Below are 15,530 nucleotides of genomic sequence, written 5' to 3'. Positions count from 1 at the left end.
TATACTTGCAAATTGTTTAACTTTTGATATAAAAATGGGTTTAGTTACAATTTTAAAAGCTTAAAAGTTAGAAGAGTTCCACTATGAATGCTTTTTAAATTTAAAAAATTTTAATAAACGTGAAAAATGTTTGCGAACGTGGAAAAACCGGACATTTTTTTCTTCTATTAAAACAGCTACCCTGGAGTGACTTTTTTTTAAATGAAGAAATTATAATAAATCAAAATGCAGCTCTTTGACTTCCAAAAAACTCTAATAAAACAAATCTCAGAAATTTAATGATTTGAGTGGGCACCCTGAGCATTTAATTCAGAATTATTTTAACCTTTTGTGTTCAGGTCCCGCTTCATCTAGTTGAGAATCTTTGGATTTAGTATTCTTTGTGTATTAGTTAGTATGCAGTTCCTAAAAACACAGAATTTCTCCGACGATTGCTCTAATTTATCGTGCCAGTATAAATTAATCTACTATTACTTTTTAATATTTATCGATTATATTTATATTTATTTAAGTTAATTTTAATTCCAAAACTTATCATTAGAATTTTGTCGCGGGAATTCAAAGGTTTTATAGAATGAAGATATTTCTTCAGACGAAAAGTCCAGACCAGTGACTTAAGAGTGATTTCAATAGTGTTTAATCGTAAATGCGATTTAATAAAACGATATACAACATATGGTATTAATTAAGAGTGTCTCGTAACCGGAAAATTTAGAATTATCAGACATTTTTTCTTCAGAGGTTTTTAATTGTTCAATCACATTTTTTTGTTTATTTTGAAGGCTTTTTAACTTAAATGTTTGAAAATAACGAACGATTTCCAGTTGAAAACTTTTAACGTTTAAATCGTTTTAACTTTTAAGATTTTACATTTGAATCTTTTTTATTTGAAATTATTTTAGATCGATCTAAATTGAAAATTTTCAATTTTGAACATTTTTTCGTTTTTTTTTCTTACAGAATATCTCTGACTTGAGATTGAAATTTAAATAACAAAAATTTCCTAAATTACCATAACATTTTCGAAAAAATTGAGTGGTAAGAATCCTGAAAAACCTTGTTTCTTAAAGCCCTAAATTTTTTCCTGATGAAGTAGACACTCTTAAAAAATGTTACAATTAAGAAACTTTTGATTCAACATTCCAGTAAAGTATTATAAAACTGGCTTACACATGATGGTGCTAGAAGTTAGAAAAAGTGAAGTTTTAATAGTTAAATAATCTAGTAACGAAATGTGTATTTACCAAGAACACCAGAAAGACTGTCGCCCCCTAAAAAATGTAAGGAGCCCCTAAATATCTCCCACGTCAAAAATGCGACCAAATTTTAAGTTGTAGAAATTTGTGGATGATATTTTTTTAAGATTAAGAAATGATTTAGGAGAAGGCTCCTCTTTTAGAGTGATTAGTTTGATCAAGACATCGAAGATTGACGTTTTTTCAATCACTTAAGCTTTAAGGGAAATATGTGTTGGTTAAACTGAAGATCTTCTTAATCTTAAGAACTATTTTCGAACTTTTAATAAATCTGGAAATGTCGGGGAATTTTTTTCGTCAGGGTATTTTTTCGCAAGTGTATTTAAATTTTTCTTTATTGTAATATAAAATTTAATAACAATGATTTTGCATCCGAGAAAGTATCTTTATATTCCTGGATTTAACTTTTTTTGTTAAATTTTTTAGGTGAAAATTTGACGATTTGATTTTTAATAATTTGTTGAAAATTTGTATTTTTTGTACAAAAAATAATCTTCCTAGTTGAAAATGCAACTACTTAGTTGAAAGTTGAACTTTTTTGTTAAATATTTATTTTATTGGTTGAAGATTCACATCTTTGGTGGAAAATTCATGTCTGTTTCTTGACAATTTGTCCTTTTTGTATGAAAAATCATATTTTTATTTGAAAATTCCAGTGTGGTTGCCACTTTTTTCACTTACATCTGAAGAATCTTTCTTAGTAGAAAATTCAACCAAATTGTTAAACTATTTTTTATATTAAATTAAAACCTTTTTTGGTTGAAATATCAACTAGTACAGTTTTCGTTGTAAATTCATCTTTTTTGGATAAAAATTCAACTACTTGGTTGAAAGTTGAACTCTTTTTTTTTTAATTTAATTTTTTAATTTTTTTTTTAATTCGTGACAAAAATTCAACTGTTTCAGTTGAAAATTCAACACTTGGTTAACAAATTTTACTATTTTGTGGAAAATTTGTGGATTTTGTTGGTTTGAAATTTAATATTATATTTCTGTTTGAAAATTGATCTTTTTAGTAGTTGTAAATTGAACTATTTGGTTGCAAATTTTTCTTTCTTGGAAGAAAATTAATTTCCTCAGTGGAAAATTCAACTACTCCAGTTGAAAATTCATAATGTTAGTTGAAAGTTTATCTTTTTGGTTGAAAATTAATTTTTTAACTTAAAATGGAACTAATCCAGTTGAATATTCCATCAATTTAGTTGAAAATTAATTTTTTCTCGTTGCAAATGAAGTTTTTAAGCTGAAAACTTAAATACTCTATTTTTAGTTGAAAATTTATCTTTTTTAGTTGAAAAATCATCATTTTTGATAAGAATGAATCTTTTTGATCGGAAATTCATCGTTTTGGACAGCATAAAAAAATTTCTTTATTTCCCTAATTACATTCGCCAAAAAAAAGTTATTCAGTTTTGCATACGTTACTATGCAAAATTATTCTCGGAAAAATCGTAGAAATTTAAGGGAATTTTTTTGCAGGATTTGATAGATATCCTGAGTTTCCTTTAAAAGATAAATAGAGATTGTTGATTAACAGAAATACTGAAAAGTTCGACTATACTTAGAAGATAAGTATTTAGAAGTCTGAATTCAATCAGATGCTCTTTAATTAAAACCGAAATATTTTCAATATTTCTGTAAGTATTGAAAACCAAACAAGATAGCAAAGGAACCAGAAAAAACTGGGCTTTTGGAAACACGATTTACGGGTATCGGGCATCGGCATTTAAAATCTACTTCTTGATGTACAATATCAATAGTTAAGTGCTTCACATTTTCGACTTTTTTAATTAAAAATTTATTTTTTTTTTTGTATTGTATGTTAAATATCTTAATGTTAGATATCTTTGGATCTTGCTAATAATTGCATGTCTTTATCTAGCATTGCATTTCGAATTAAGAATCTTCGAACTTAACAAATTTCGAGTCTTAAAACGAAATCTCAAACCGTTCTTGAAACTAACAATCTTAATGTTATGGCGTTAAATGTAGTTATAAAAGAGAGAAATCGAATCAAAAAAGCTGTTTAAGTATATGTATTTACTCTAGTGGGCGCCAACTTCGGTAGATATCTTGCCATACAATTTACTGAAATTAAAAAAAAAAAAAAAGAAAAAGCAAAAAAAACTAAATAAACCAGCATCGCTCTCATTTTTTGAGAAAAATTTAGCCACGTCAATTACAGAGGACTTCGAATTTCAGAACCTTTATAGAACTAGGAAAAAGCGTAACGAGAATTTTATGACAGCAAGTATTCGAATGTTATTTTTTGTAGTATATTATATAGATAAATAAAAAAAAAATATATATATATATATGTATATCGACGTTATAGATTCGATCGGTCTGTATCGTTAAATTTACCAAAGAAAATTATATCCGTATAAGAGAGTATTTTATTAAAAAATATGATTTTTACGAGACACTTTTTCGTCTCCAAGCGGTACAAATTTGTAGCGATGTGTAATGTACAGTTTATTATCTCTGAAAATGTACAAAAATGTTATTCCGTTTATATCGCTATTTAATAAAGTGTAACAATCATATAATCTTGTGTTATCGACCAATTTAGCTTTTCCATTTACCTATACATTTTTTACATTTTTAAAAAATGTTATCACTTAACGTGGCCACCTTCCTTGAGTTTGGCGATGAGAGTATCCACATCAGGAACAATTGATCCAGCTTTTCTAGTTGGAGGCTCCTCCACGGAAACAACTTCTATTCTGGGAGAAGTGTCGATTCCCAAATCTTTAGGAGTTACTTTCTTAATTTGTTTCTTCTTCGCCTTCATGATGTTCGGCAGGGTTGCATATCGTGGCTCATTTAATCGCAAATCAGCACTTAATACGGCTGGCGTTTTCACTTTAATGACCTCCAGTCCTCCATCGACTTCGCGGGTGATGGTTAACTCTCCTTGGCTTGCTTCGATCTGTGAATAGGATTTTCATTATTAGAGACTTCACACACTTTTTCCCTGTTTTAAAGAATTCCTCTTTTTTTCCTTGTTTTCAAGAAACTTTTCTGTTTTCTCGTTTTTTCACTTCAATGCGAACTGAATTAATAGAATCTTTCCTTCAAAATTCATATTTTCTCGTACTAACTAAAGATTAGACTAATTAAGAAAGTGAAACTTATGGCTCTAGATTAACAAATGACATGAAAACCTATGTTTTTATGCCATTTTCAGATAATTTTGATTTTTATAATTTTTATACGCAGTTTAAGATCAATAAAATATTTTAATCACGCAAAGTACGGTGTTTCATTTTTCATTGAATTGATGCTTTTATTTTTCAGAATAAAAACCTTTTTTTGAAACGAATACTATAAGATTAATTTTATTTTTGAAGCGCCGCATCTCTGAAGTATTCAGGTAAAATTTTAAGTAAAAATATCAAAAACTTATAAAGTTATTAATTTTAGAGTGAAAGAAGTTATTTCTTAATTTTTACCCCAAAAAAGATTTTTTTTAACTACTTTAAATTTCAAAAACTGGTATGAAACCTTTTTCTCCTTAAACTAGATAGATTAAACATCATTTATTGATTTTCTTGTAAAAAACTATCCAATATCGTCGGCACAGAACACTTTTGAATACCCTTGGGTACCTAACACCCAGTATGCGCCACAATGAGTCGAAAATTTGGGATAATAAATAAGAAGCACTAAGAAAGGTGGGTCTGGTCGTAAAATTTAATAATTATAAAAAAAGAAAAAAAAATTATCTATAATAAAAAACTCGATGTGGCGTTTCGTCTGAATATAAGTTGGGAAATAAAAAAAGTGGCGGTAAGGTAGGAATCTGGTCCTAAATGGTAGGAATCACATGGCCTTGATAGATTTTTTGATTCAACATTCATCTCTTTTGGTTACAAATTCTACTATTTGTTTTAATAATGAACTAGTTTGTTGAAAATTCGTTGTTTTTTTTTTAGTTGAAAATTAAGTTTTTGAACTAAAAATTAGAGTAATTAATTTTGGCTTAAATTGATCGGTTTTAGTTGAAAATTCAACTGCTACATTTTTCATTCATAATTCCTGATTTTAGTTGAGAATTCAAATACATGCTTAAAAGTGAAAACTATTTTGTTGAAGATTATTCTTATTGGTTTAAGATGTAACTAGTTAGTTGAAAATTGGTTGAGAATTCAAATACTTGGTTGAAAGTTGAAACCACTTTGTAAAAAATTCTTTTCATTGGTTTAATATTCAACTACTTTGTTGAAAATTCTTTTTTTTTGTTGATAGTAAATATTGACTCAACATTTAATTTATTGGTTAAAAATGGCTCGTTTTTAGCTGAAAGTTCAACAATTTGGTCGAAAATTTATTTCACTTGTTAGAAATTTGTCTTTCTTTTTAGAAAGGTAATCTTCTTTATTGAAGATCCAGTTAATTTGTTAAAAATTCATTTTATATTTTAAAGATTCAACTATTTCGCTGAAAACTTGTATTTTCTCGGTTAAAAATTAATCTTCTTAACTGAAAATTCAACTATTAAATTTTCCACTAAGAATTAATCTTCTTTCGTTGAAAATGTTACAAATTCAACTGCTTTTTTGTAAGTAAGATTCTGGATGAAAATTGTTTTTCATTTAGTTAAAAATACATTTTTAAACTAAAAATATGATAAATCCGTTTTTGGCTGAAAATTGATCGTTTTTAGTTCGAAATTCAACTACTAAATTTTTCATTGATAATTCCTCTTTTTAATTGAGAATTTAATTATTCAAGTGAAAGTTGAAACTATTTTTTAAAAAAATTTTGTATTGGCTTAAGATTCAACTGTTCCTTTTATTTTTTTGTTGGTAGGTAATATTAACTCAAAATTTAACTTCTAAATTATTGGTTAAAAATTGATCATTTTTAGATAAAAATTTCTTTATTTTGGTAGAAAGCTTATTTTCTTGATTGAAGATCGAACTAATTTGTTAAAAATTCATTTTATTAGTTAAAGATTCAACTATTTCGCTGAAAACTTGTATTTTTTCGGTTGAAAATTAATCGTCTTAACTGAAAATGCAATTAATCCGTATTTTGCTGAAAGAGATAGTTTTTACTTTAAAATTCAATTATTCAATTTTTAATTAAGAATTAATCTTCTTGGGTTAAAATATCAATTACTTTGTTGCAAATTCATTTTTTTGTTTGAAAATTAACCATTCTCGTTGCAAATTCTGCTACTTGTTTGTAAAAAATCTTTTTTCTTAAAAATTGTTTGACTTTTTAGTTAAAAAAGTCCATTTTTTAATTAAAAATTTAATAATATTCTAATTTTTGGCTAAAACTCGATCGTTTTAAAAGAATTCCTCCCTTTTTTCCTGCTTTCAAGAAATTTCCCCTTTTTCTCGTTTTTTGTCGCTTCATTGCGAACTGAATTTATAGAAGCAATATTAACAGAATTGTTGGTTGAAAATAAATATTTTTTAGTAAAAAATTATACTACTTGGTTCAAGATTGAACTATTTTGTTAAAAATTCCTTGTTTTTTTTTTTTAGTTGAAAATTAAGTTTTTTAACTCAAAATATGACGAATTAATTTTGGCGTAAAATTGATAGTTTTTAGCTAAAAATTCAACAACTACATTTTTCATTCCTAATTCCTGTTTTTATTTCAGAAACTACTTTGCAGAAGATTCCTTTGTTCTCTCTCTCTCTCTCTCTCTCTCTCTCTTAAATGCGAAATGAATTAATAGAAGTCAGTAAGAAAATCCTACTATTTCTGCTTGAAAGCTACTTCTTTTTGCTTGTAATGTATACTATTATCTTTTTCGTTTAGAATTAATCTCATCTCGTTAAAATATATTCCATTTGGTTAAGAATTTCATCATTTTTATGAAAATTCAACTACTTGGTTGAAAGTTCAACTACTTTGTTGAGCATTTATTTTTTAGTTGAATTCAACTGTTTTTGATTTAAAATAAAAATATTTTTGGTTGAAATATCAACTATTATATTATTTGTTGAGACTTAATATTTTTTTGTTGAAAATTTAACTATTTTGTCCAAAATCTGTTGTTTTTTTCGGTTTAGATTAATTTTTATAACTGAAACTTCAATTATTACATTTTTTGTTAAAAATTGATCGTTTTTACTTGCAAAATCAACTATGAAACTTTTCACTGAGAATTCATTTTTTTGGTTTAAAATCCCACTACGTGGTTCAAAGTTGAACTACTTTATATAAATTTATTTTATTGGGTAAAGATTTAAGTATATTGTGGAAAACTTGTTTCTTTCTTCTGGTTAAAATTAATTTTTTTAACTTAAAATTTAACTATTCCATTGTTGATTGAAAACTGATCATCTTTCGTTGAAAATTCAACCATTCGGTTAAAACTTTATGTATTTTGTTAAAAATTCGTAATTTTTAGTACAAAAATAATTTTCATGGTGGAAAATTTAATTGCTTAGTTGAGATACTTTGTTGAAAATGTATTTTATTAGTTTAATATTCCTCTGTTTGGTTAAAAGTTATATTTTTCTGAAAAGTTGTCTTTTTTGGTTGAATTTAACTGTTTTTTATTTAAATTAAATCTGTCTTGGTTGATTATAACATTTTACGTTGAGAATTAATGTTTTTTGGCCAAAATATAAACTAATTGGGTGAAAAATTCAACTGCTTCATTGAAAGTTGAACTTTCTTGCTAAAAATTAATCTCTTTGGTTGAAAATTTAACTACTTCGCTAAAAATTCCTTTTTTTTGTTGCTGAAAATGTAGCTATTCCATTTTTGGTTGAAAAAGTATCTTTTTTAGTTCAAAATTCAACTATTTTCAACGAAAAAATTAATTTTCAACCAAATATTTGAATTTTGTACACAAAATACTAGAATTTTCAATACAAAAGAAGGAGTTTTCTACAAAAAAGTTGGATTTCCTACGAAAATGAGAATGTTCAACAACAAAGTGTATTTTCAACTAAATAGTTGGTTTTTCAACTAAAAGCTATCAATTTTCAACATAAAATTAGTTTAAAAAAATGTATTTTTAACAACATAGTTAAATTTTCAAACAAAGGAATGAATCTTCAACCAAGTAGTTCAACCTTCAATCACATAGTTGAATTTTCAACTTAAAACTATCGATTTTCAGCTAAAAATGTAATCATTAAATTTTCAGTTAAGCACGTGAAATTTCAACTGAAAACGATCAATTTTCAGGCAACAATAAAATAATTAAATATTTAAGTAGCTGAATTTTGAGCCAAAATGAATGTTAAAATGGATTACTAACAAAGTAGTTTAACTTTGAACCAAATAATTAAATTTGAATAGGGAAAAAAGTATTATTTTTGTATGATTTAGAAATTCTCCGATATTTTTCGATTCTCGTTTCGTTATAAATTATCTGATTTTTATTTTTCCTGATTTTTTTATTAATTGGTTTATACCTTGCTGCAAAACGTTCCAGCTGGCCAGTCCAAGACTCCAGCAACCATTTGAGCTGTTTGATTACAGTCGTCATCAATTGCTTGTTTTCCAACAATGACGATATCAGCTTTTTCATCCTGAGCTAATTTTGCTAGGATTTTTGAAACGTGAATTGGCTGCAAAGCTTCGTATTCAGGTCCAGAGACTTCCACGTGAATTCCACGATCAGCTCCCATGGCCAAAGCAGTTCTGATTGTTTCCTGCGATTGTGCTGGGCCACAACTGACTGCAATCACTTCTTGGGCATATTTTTTTTCTTTCATTCGAACTGCCTCTTCGATTGCGATTTCGTCGAAAGGATTCATGGAATGTTTTACTCCGTCCGTTACGACTCCCGTTTTATCAGGCTTCACACGAATCTAAGACAAATAATTAGATTATTATCAACTGTAGAAATCATAGTTCCCTATTCATTCTTTTCTCCTATTTTTTTAAATCCCTTAAAATCCCCATATTTGAGAATTGCCTCCCCTTTTTTGAAGCTGCGATTAATTTTTCAAGAAATATCATAAACTCGCTGACCTTAATAAAGAAATTATAAATAGCTCAGAAGAAAATTAGGATCAAAAGAAAAACAAATTAACATGATTGATTCAACAGTGCTGTGAAAAAGAACAAAATCTCAAAAAACTCAATTCAGATACTATGCTCCTATAATATTTTTTTTATAAATAAAATTTTATTTTCCTATCTAAAAAAAATGGTGGATCGCAAATAATTAAAAATATTGTGCATGTTTTATGTTAAAGCTTTTCACTGTAAATTAGTTGTTTAAAAAAAAATTAATTCTAAATCATAAATATTTGAAGAAAACTCAAAGTTGGGCATTTTTAACAGAAAACTATAAGATTTTAAAGATGAAATTTGTTTTTAAAATTTTACGTTTTTCGGTTTGTTTAGCATTGTCTACAGGAATTTGACATTTTAAAACAAAAATCATTAGATTTTGGAAGTTCTTCAAAATGTTAACAATCTTAGATTACGTTAGCATTTTACACCAGAAATTGGTATTTTAAAACAAAAATCATTCTAGTTTAAACCAAATTTGCAATTTTTTAGCAGTTTAATGATATATTAACGCTTTTCACGCGAAATTGTTTTTTAAAAGAAAAATCATTAGATTTCGAAGAAAAAATTACAATTCTGTAACAATTTTGTGTTAAGTTATTGTTTTTCGCCAGAAACTATGGTTATTTTTAATAAAATATTTTAGATTTCAAAGAATATATACCATTTTCAACAACTGTAGTTTATGTTGGTGTTTTTCATCTAGAATTGGTATTTCTACATAAAAACCATTAGATTTAAATCTATTGATTTTTTGTCTATAATAATAAAATTTATCAGATCGAAAAATTTCGGATTGTGTAAGCGTTTTTTGTCATAAAATTGACTTTTTTATTCAAAAGTTATTATGCAGATTTGATAGAAGATTCGTAATTTTTGAACAATTTTAGGTTACATTGTTGTTTTATATCGAAAATTGATATTTCAAACAAAAGTTTTTATTACTGGACAAAATTAAGAATATTTTAACAATTTTAGATTATACTGGTATTTGTTGCGTCGGGAATGGGTATTTTCAATTAAAACAAATATGTAATTTAAACATTAAAAACAAAATTCAGAACTATAGTTATGGTGTCGTTTTACCCTGGAAATCGGTATTTTCAGTAAAAAAATTTAAAGATTAAAATTTTTTGTACAATTGTAGGTTGAGCTATATGTTTTAATCGCAAATATCGATATAAATTTCAAACAGAATTTTCAATTTTGGAACAATTGGAGGTTATGTTATAGTTTTTCATCTGAAATTGGTGTTTCCAAACAAAAATCATTAGATTTACATCCAGTGATTTTTGTTTCAAATAATCAAATTTATACGCTTGAACAATTTCGGATTTTGTTAATGTTTTTTGCCGGAAATTAACATTTTTATTTAAAAATCATTGGATTTTATAGAAGATTCATAATTTTTAACAATTTTAGGTTACGTACTTGCTTGTTTACCATTTTGATATCCAAAATTGGTAGTTCGAAGAAAATATATTATTTATAACACTCATCATTAGACAAAAATTTAGAATCTTTTAACATTTTGGACTGTAGTCTTATTTTTTTCGTCGGTAATAGGAATTTTTTAATTAAAACAAAATTATATATTAAACATTCCAAATATTTCAAAAATTCACAAGTTTCAACAGTTTTAGCTTGTGGTGGCATTTTACACCTGGAATCCGTATTTCTAGTACAAAAATCATTAGGTCTGACAAGAAGATTACAATTTTTTTGTACAATTTTAGATTAAAGAAGCGGTTTTCAGCGCAAATATCGTTATAGATTTCAAAAAGAATTTTCAATTTTTGAAAAATTGAAGCTTATGTGAACGTTTTTTATCTAAAATTTTTATTTTCCAAACAATAATTATTAAATTTAAATCCGTTGATTTTGTTTGAAATAATTAAAAACTCTAACAATTTCGAATTGTGCTAGCATTTTTTGTCGGAAGTTTACGTTAATATTCAGAAATCATTAGGTTTTAAAGAAGATTCATAATTTTAAATTGTAGTCGTATTTTTTCTTAAAATGGGTATTTTTAGTGTATAAAAAATTATATTTTCAACATTTTGAAGAACATTCACAATTTAAAACAATTTTAGGTCATAATGGCGTTTTTCACAGGAAATTTTTTATTCGAAACAAAAATCATTTACATGTCATAGTAATTTTCCAATTTGAAATTTTTTAGCTTCTTATTCAGAATAATTAATTTACCTATTTTTTACAAATGTGGTTTGGCAAGCGTTTTATATAAGAAATCCGCACTTTAAATAAGAAATCATACGATTTGAAAGAAGATAACATTTATTGAATAATTTTAAATTATGCTTGAGTTCTCAATGGATGTGCGTACATATTATTAAAAAAAAATATGCCGGCTACGCGGGCACATTCTCACAGCGCGCAGCGCTTCGCGCCAAGTTTGAACGCGCCTTGGGCGAGCGGGTACGCTCTCGCGCTTCGCGCTCGTTTTCGTACGTTTAATGCGTACACTTTAAGTAAAATTTTTCAAATATTGTAAATACTATTACTTAAATCGAAAACTGTGATTTAAACTTCTGAGGAATAACGTTTTAAACTTATGGATCTCTTAAAAAATCAAAATTACATATTGTTGAATATGATCCAACTTTTGGAACTTTTGTTTAATTACAAAATTTCATGATAATAGTTTAGAAAAAAATATATTTTACATCTAGTAGAAATTTGAATTGATGTTTCTGAACCTATTAAAAAATTTGTTTTTCCTTTCTTAGAAAACTTTGAAAACGTTGAAAAGCATATGTTTTATCGAATTTAAAAATGCAATAAGGATAATTTTCAATTCTTTTTGCGCATTAGAAAATTTGACAAAAATTTCTAAAACTCATAAAAATGTTTCTTTCAAATTTTTGGAAAAGCTAAAGTTTTTTTATTTTTGTCTGATCGTAAAATGTAATTGACATAGTTTCTAAATATATTTGATATCTAGTAATGAATTGAAATTTTTTAATCTTTTAGCAAAATATATTTTTTATTTCTCTGAACATTTTCAAAATTTCCAAAGTATATAAATTTTCTAATTTTTATCAAAATAACAAATTTTATTTGGATAATTTGCAAGTCTTCTACCCATCTATAAAAAACGTTGACAACAAATTTCAAATTTGAAAAAAAATTTTTTTCAAATTTTGAAAATACTTTAAATTTTTTAATTTTGGTAGGAAATATCTGCTTAACAAACTTAGCATTCATTTTGAGAATGTAAAAAGATTCATAATTTTGGAACCATTTTTGGTTATTTGAACATTTTTCACCTGAAATAGGTTATTTTTAACAAAGAATGATTCAAGAAATTATATTTACAATTTTGAAAAACTTTAGTTTAGGTTTTAAATAAAAATGCAAGGGTTTGATTGTCTCGATATATTGTACAAAAATATGATATAATCATTCTAAATTTATGATATCAATTTTCACCAATTATCAAAAATATTGTCCTTGCTTTTCTTTTCTATTATTTCAAATAACAGATATTATGAAATACAAAATTTTCTACCAATATTAAATTTATATTTAAATTTTAAAATTATGTAAGAGAAAAAAATACTAATCGTTTCTTTTGTAGTTTAATAAAATTTGTAGTTTTTTTTTATAAAATTGTTGAAATTATTCATTTTTGTTTTACACTCTGAAATTAAACATTTGTCTAAATTCGTTCTTTTTAAGAAAAATTGCCCTATTTTTTCCTGCAATTGAACTGCTGGTCCACTGCGACCCACTGGGACAAAGAGACCCTTCAACTGTCTAGAATGAAAATTATATCGCATATTTCTAATTTTCTTATCAATTAGCCATCTTTTGCATCTCACATTTATGTCATGAACGTCATGAACAAATTGTGGGTTAACCAATTCCACTTAAGAATTGATTGCCTTATTTTATACGTATGTGTCGAAATAGATGAATAAAGATAAGATTTAAAAAAAAAACAAGTCGAATAACAATCCACATTTTTATTGTTCATAGTTCATTAAACAAAAATACAATAGAGGAGAGAAATTAAACAGAAAAGTAGAAATAAAACAAAAATATATTTTTTATGTTTTTTTCTTACCTTGACTGCATAGTCGATAACTCTCTTTACTCCAACAAGCACACGTGCCATTTTTGTAGCTTAATTATATTTACACAAATTTACACTAAGTTGTTCACAAGTAGAAAAGGATTGATCGACTCCAGCTCCGTCTGATTGACAATGATCTCTAGATAGGGGTTAAAGTCCGAGTTCCAAATGCACATTTTTCGAGGAAGGGGATTGGATGAGAATTAGTTACGTCACTGGAAATGCAAATCTGGGCGACATAACAAAACATTTTCATTTTCTTTAAGAAATATACTGGAAATCATATTATTGAATTTGAATGACTCAAAAATTCCTGTTTTAATTTTAAATATTCGAAAATAGAAGCAATAGAACCCTTCAATTTTTTTGTATGGCGGGGGTTTCAAAAGTGTAAACAAAAGCTGTAAAAATTTAACATAAAACCATTCTTAAATCGAAAAATTTCTCATTTTATTCTATGTTATATATTTTTCTCTAATATTTTACTGTGTGCCTCCATTTATTTAATTTATTTTAGAATTTAAAATCTATTTCGACAGCTGGTAGAAGACGCATGCGGGTTCTTATTTTTGTACAGGGTTGTAAAATTTCATGAAACTTTGGTCAAGTTAAAAGTTTCATGAGAATCATAAGACATTGGAAAATATTTCAAAGTTTCGAAAGTTTCAAATAATAAGGCAGGAAAACTTGAATTATTTAAAAAATGCTATTGAGTATTTAATTTAAGCATTTAATTCTGAATTAATGTATTTTAATATTAACGTCAATATATTTAATTATGAATATTAATATGAATTAATTTCAACACGGGGCCATTACAAAAAGTGTATAGTGGAAAGTCAACTTTATTTTTGAAGAAAATTTTGTTATTTTCCATTGAAATACAAACTGCATCAACAGAAATAGAACTCAATAAGAAAATTCAACAGTTTTATTTAAAAACTAATTCTTTTTGTTAAATAAAGTTTTTTGGATTCAAAATTCAATTATTTGGTTGGAAATTAACTTTTTTGGGTAAAGTTCAACTCCTTTTTAATAGAAAATTCGTCTTCTTGAATTGAAATTTCATATTTTTCATCTAAAAATAGAACAGGAAAAATTTCGATTCAAAAGGCATTTAAAGCTAGAGATATGCGGTTAGCGGCAATCGAAAGTGCTTGTGCAAGTACCTAAAAATTGTCTTACCGCGAATTTTTAATTTGTTCATCCGGAAATTTTTGCAGAATGCCGAAAGTCATCCCCTTATTTTTCACGTTTTTAAGAAAATTAACAAAAATTCGATCCCACAACGTTGTAAAATTTGACTCCAGGTATTATATAAAGTATGTCATTCTTATAGTTTTCGAGGTCGTTGATCACGAATTTATATAATAACTGGAGTCAAATTTTGCGTTGTGGCATCGAATTTTCGTTAATTTGCTTAAAAATGTAAAAAATAAGGTGGTCACTTTCGGCATTTTGCAAAAATGTCCGGATGAATAAATTAAAAATTTGCGGTAGCATCATTTTTAGCTACTTGCAAGTACTTTCGATTGTCGGTAACCGCATATCTCTAACTTTAAATGCCTTTTGAATCAAAAATTTTCCTGTTAAAAATTGCAAAAAAAGCACTGTGCGGCGCGGGAGGATGTGCGGTGCAAACTCGAGCATGACAAAACAGAAAATTGACATTAAATCCAGGTTCGACTGTGCTTTGTTAAAAATACATTTTTATGTTGGAGCATTATCATCATTTTAGTTAAAAATGTAACTATTTTGTTTACAAGTTAAGTTTTTTTTATCAAAATGACTTTTTTTTACTAAAAATATAACAAATATAACAAATATAACTATTTTGTTGAAAATTGGTCTTTTTGGATTCAAAATTCCTCGCTTTTAGAAGAAATAAAAATTTGTTAGATAAAAAAAAACTGTTTGGTTCTGCATACAATGGAAACAGTAACATTTTTTTAAACTAATTCAATTAGTGATTGAATTGTTGCTATGAATCAACTGTTTTTTACTGATTTTTTTTCGGTTGAATTTGTACCACTTTGCGTTAAAATTAGTTTTTTTTTTTACAAATTACTTTTTCTTGTTGGAAATTTATTTATTCCAGTTGAAGATTCATTATATAAGTGGAAAGTTTATCTTTTTGGTTGAAAGTGTAACTATTTTGTTGAAAATTCGTTTAT

General features: G+C 26.4%; 1 protein-coding gene across 1 annotated transcript; it reads right to left on the bottom strand.

The window, feature by feature from the left end:
• Positions 1-3,634: 3,634 nt before the first annotated feature.
• LOC117179280 (electron transfer flavoprotein subunit beta) lies at positions 3,635-13,509 on the bottom strand. Its single transcript, XM_033370923.1, has 3 exons — positions 13,348-13,509; positions 8,651-9,049; positions 3,635-4,188 (listed from the first exon to the last, which is right to left on the bottom strand). The coding sequence occupies exons 1-3, from the start codon at positions 13,396-13,398 to the stop codon at positions 3,874-3,876; spliced, it is 765 nt and encodes a 254-aa protein (XP_033226814.1). The 5' UTR covers positions 13,399-13,509; the 3' UTR covers positions 3,635-3,873.
• Positions 13,510-15,530: the final 2,021 nt, after the last annotated feature.

The sequence above is a fragment of the Belonocnema kinseyi genome, chromosome 9, assembly GCF_010883055.1.
Source record: "Belonocnema kinseyi isolate 2016_QV_RU_SX_M_011 chromosome 9, B_treatae_v1, whole genome shotgun sequence".
Lineage (NCBI taxonomy): Eukaryota > Metazoa > Arthropoda > Insecta > Hymenoptera > Cynipidae > Belonocnema > Belonocnema kinseyi.
The sequence above is the reverse complement of the archived record's forward strand: the minus strand, read 5'-3'. Positions and strand labels throughout refer to the sequence as shown.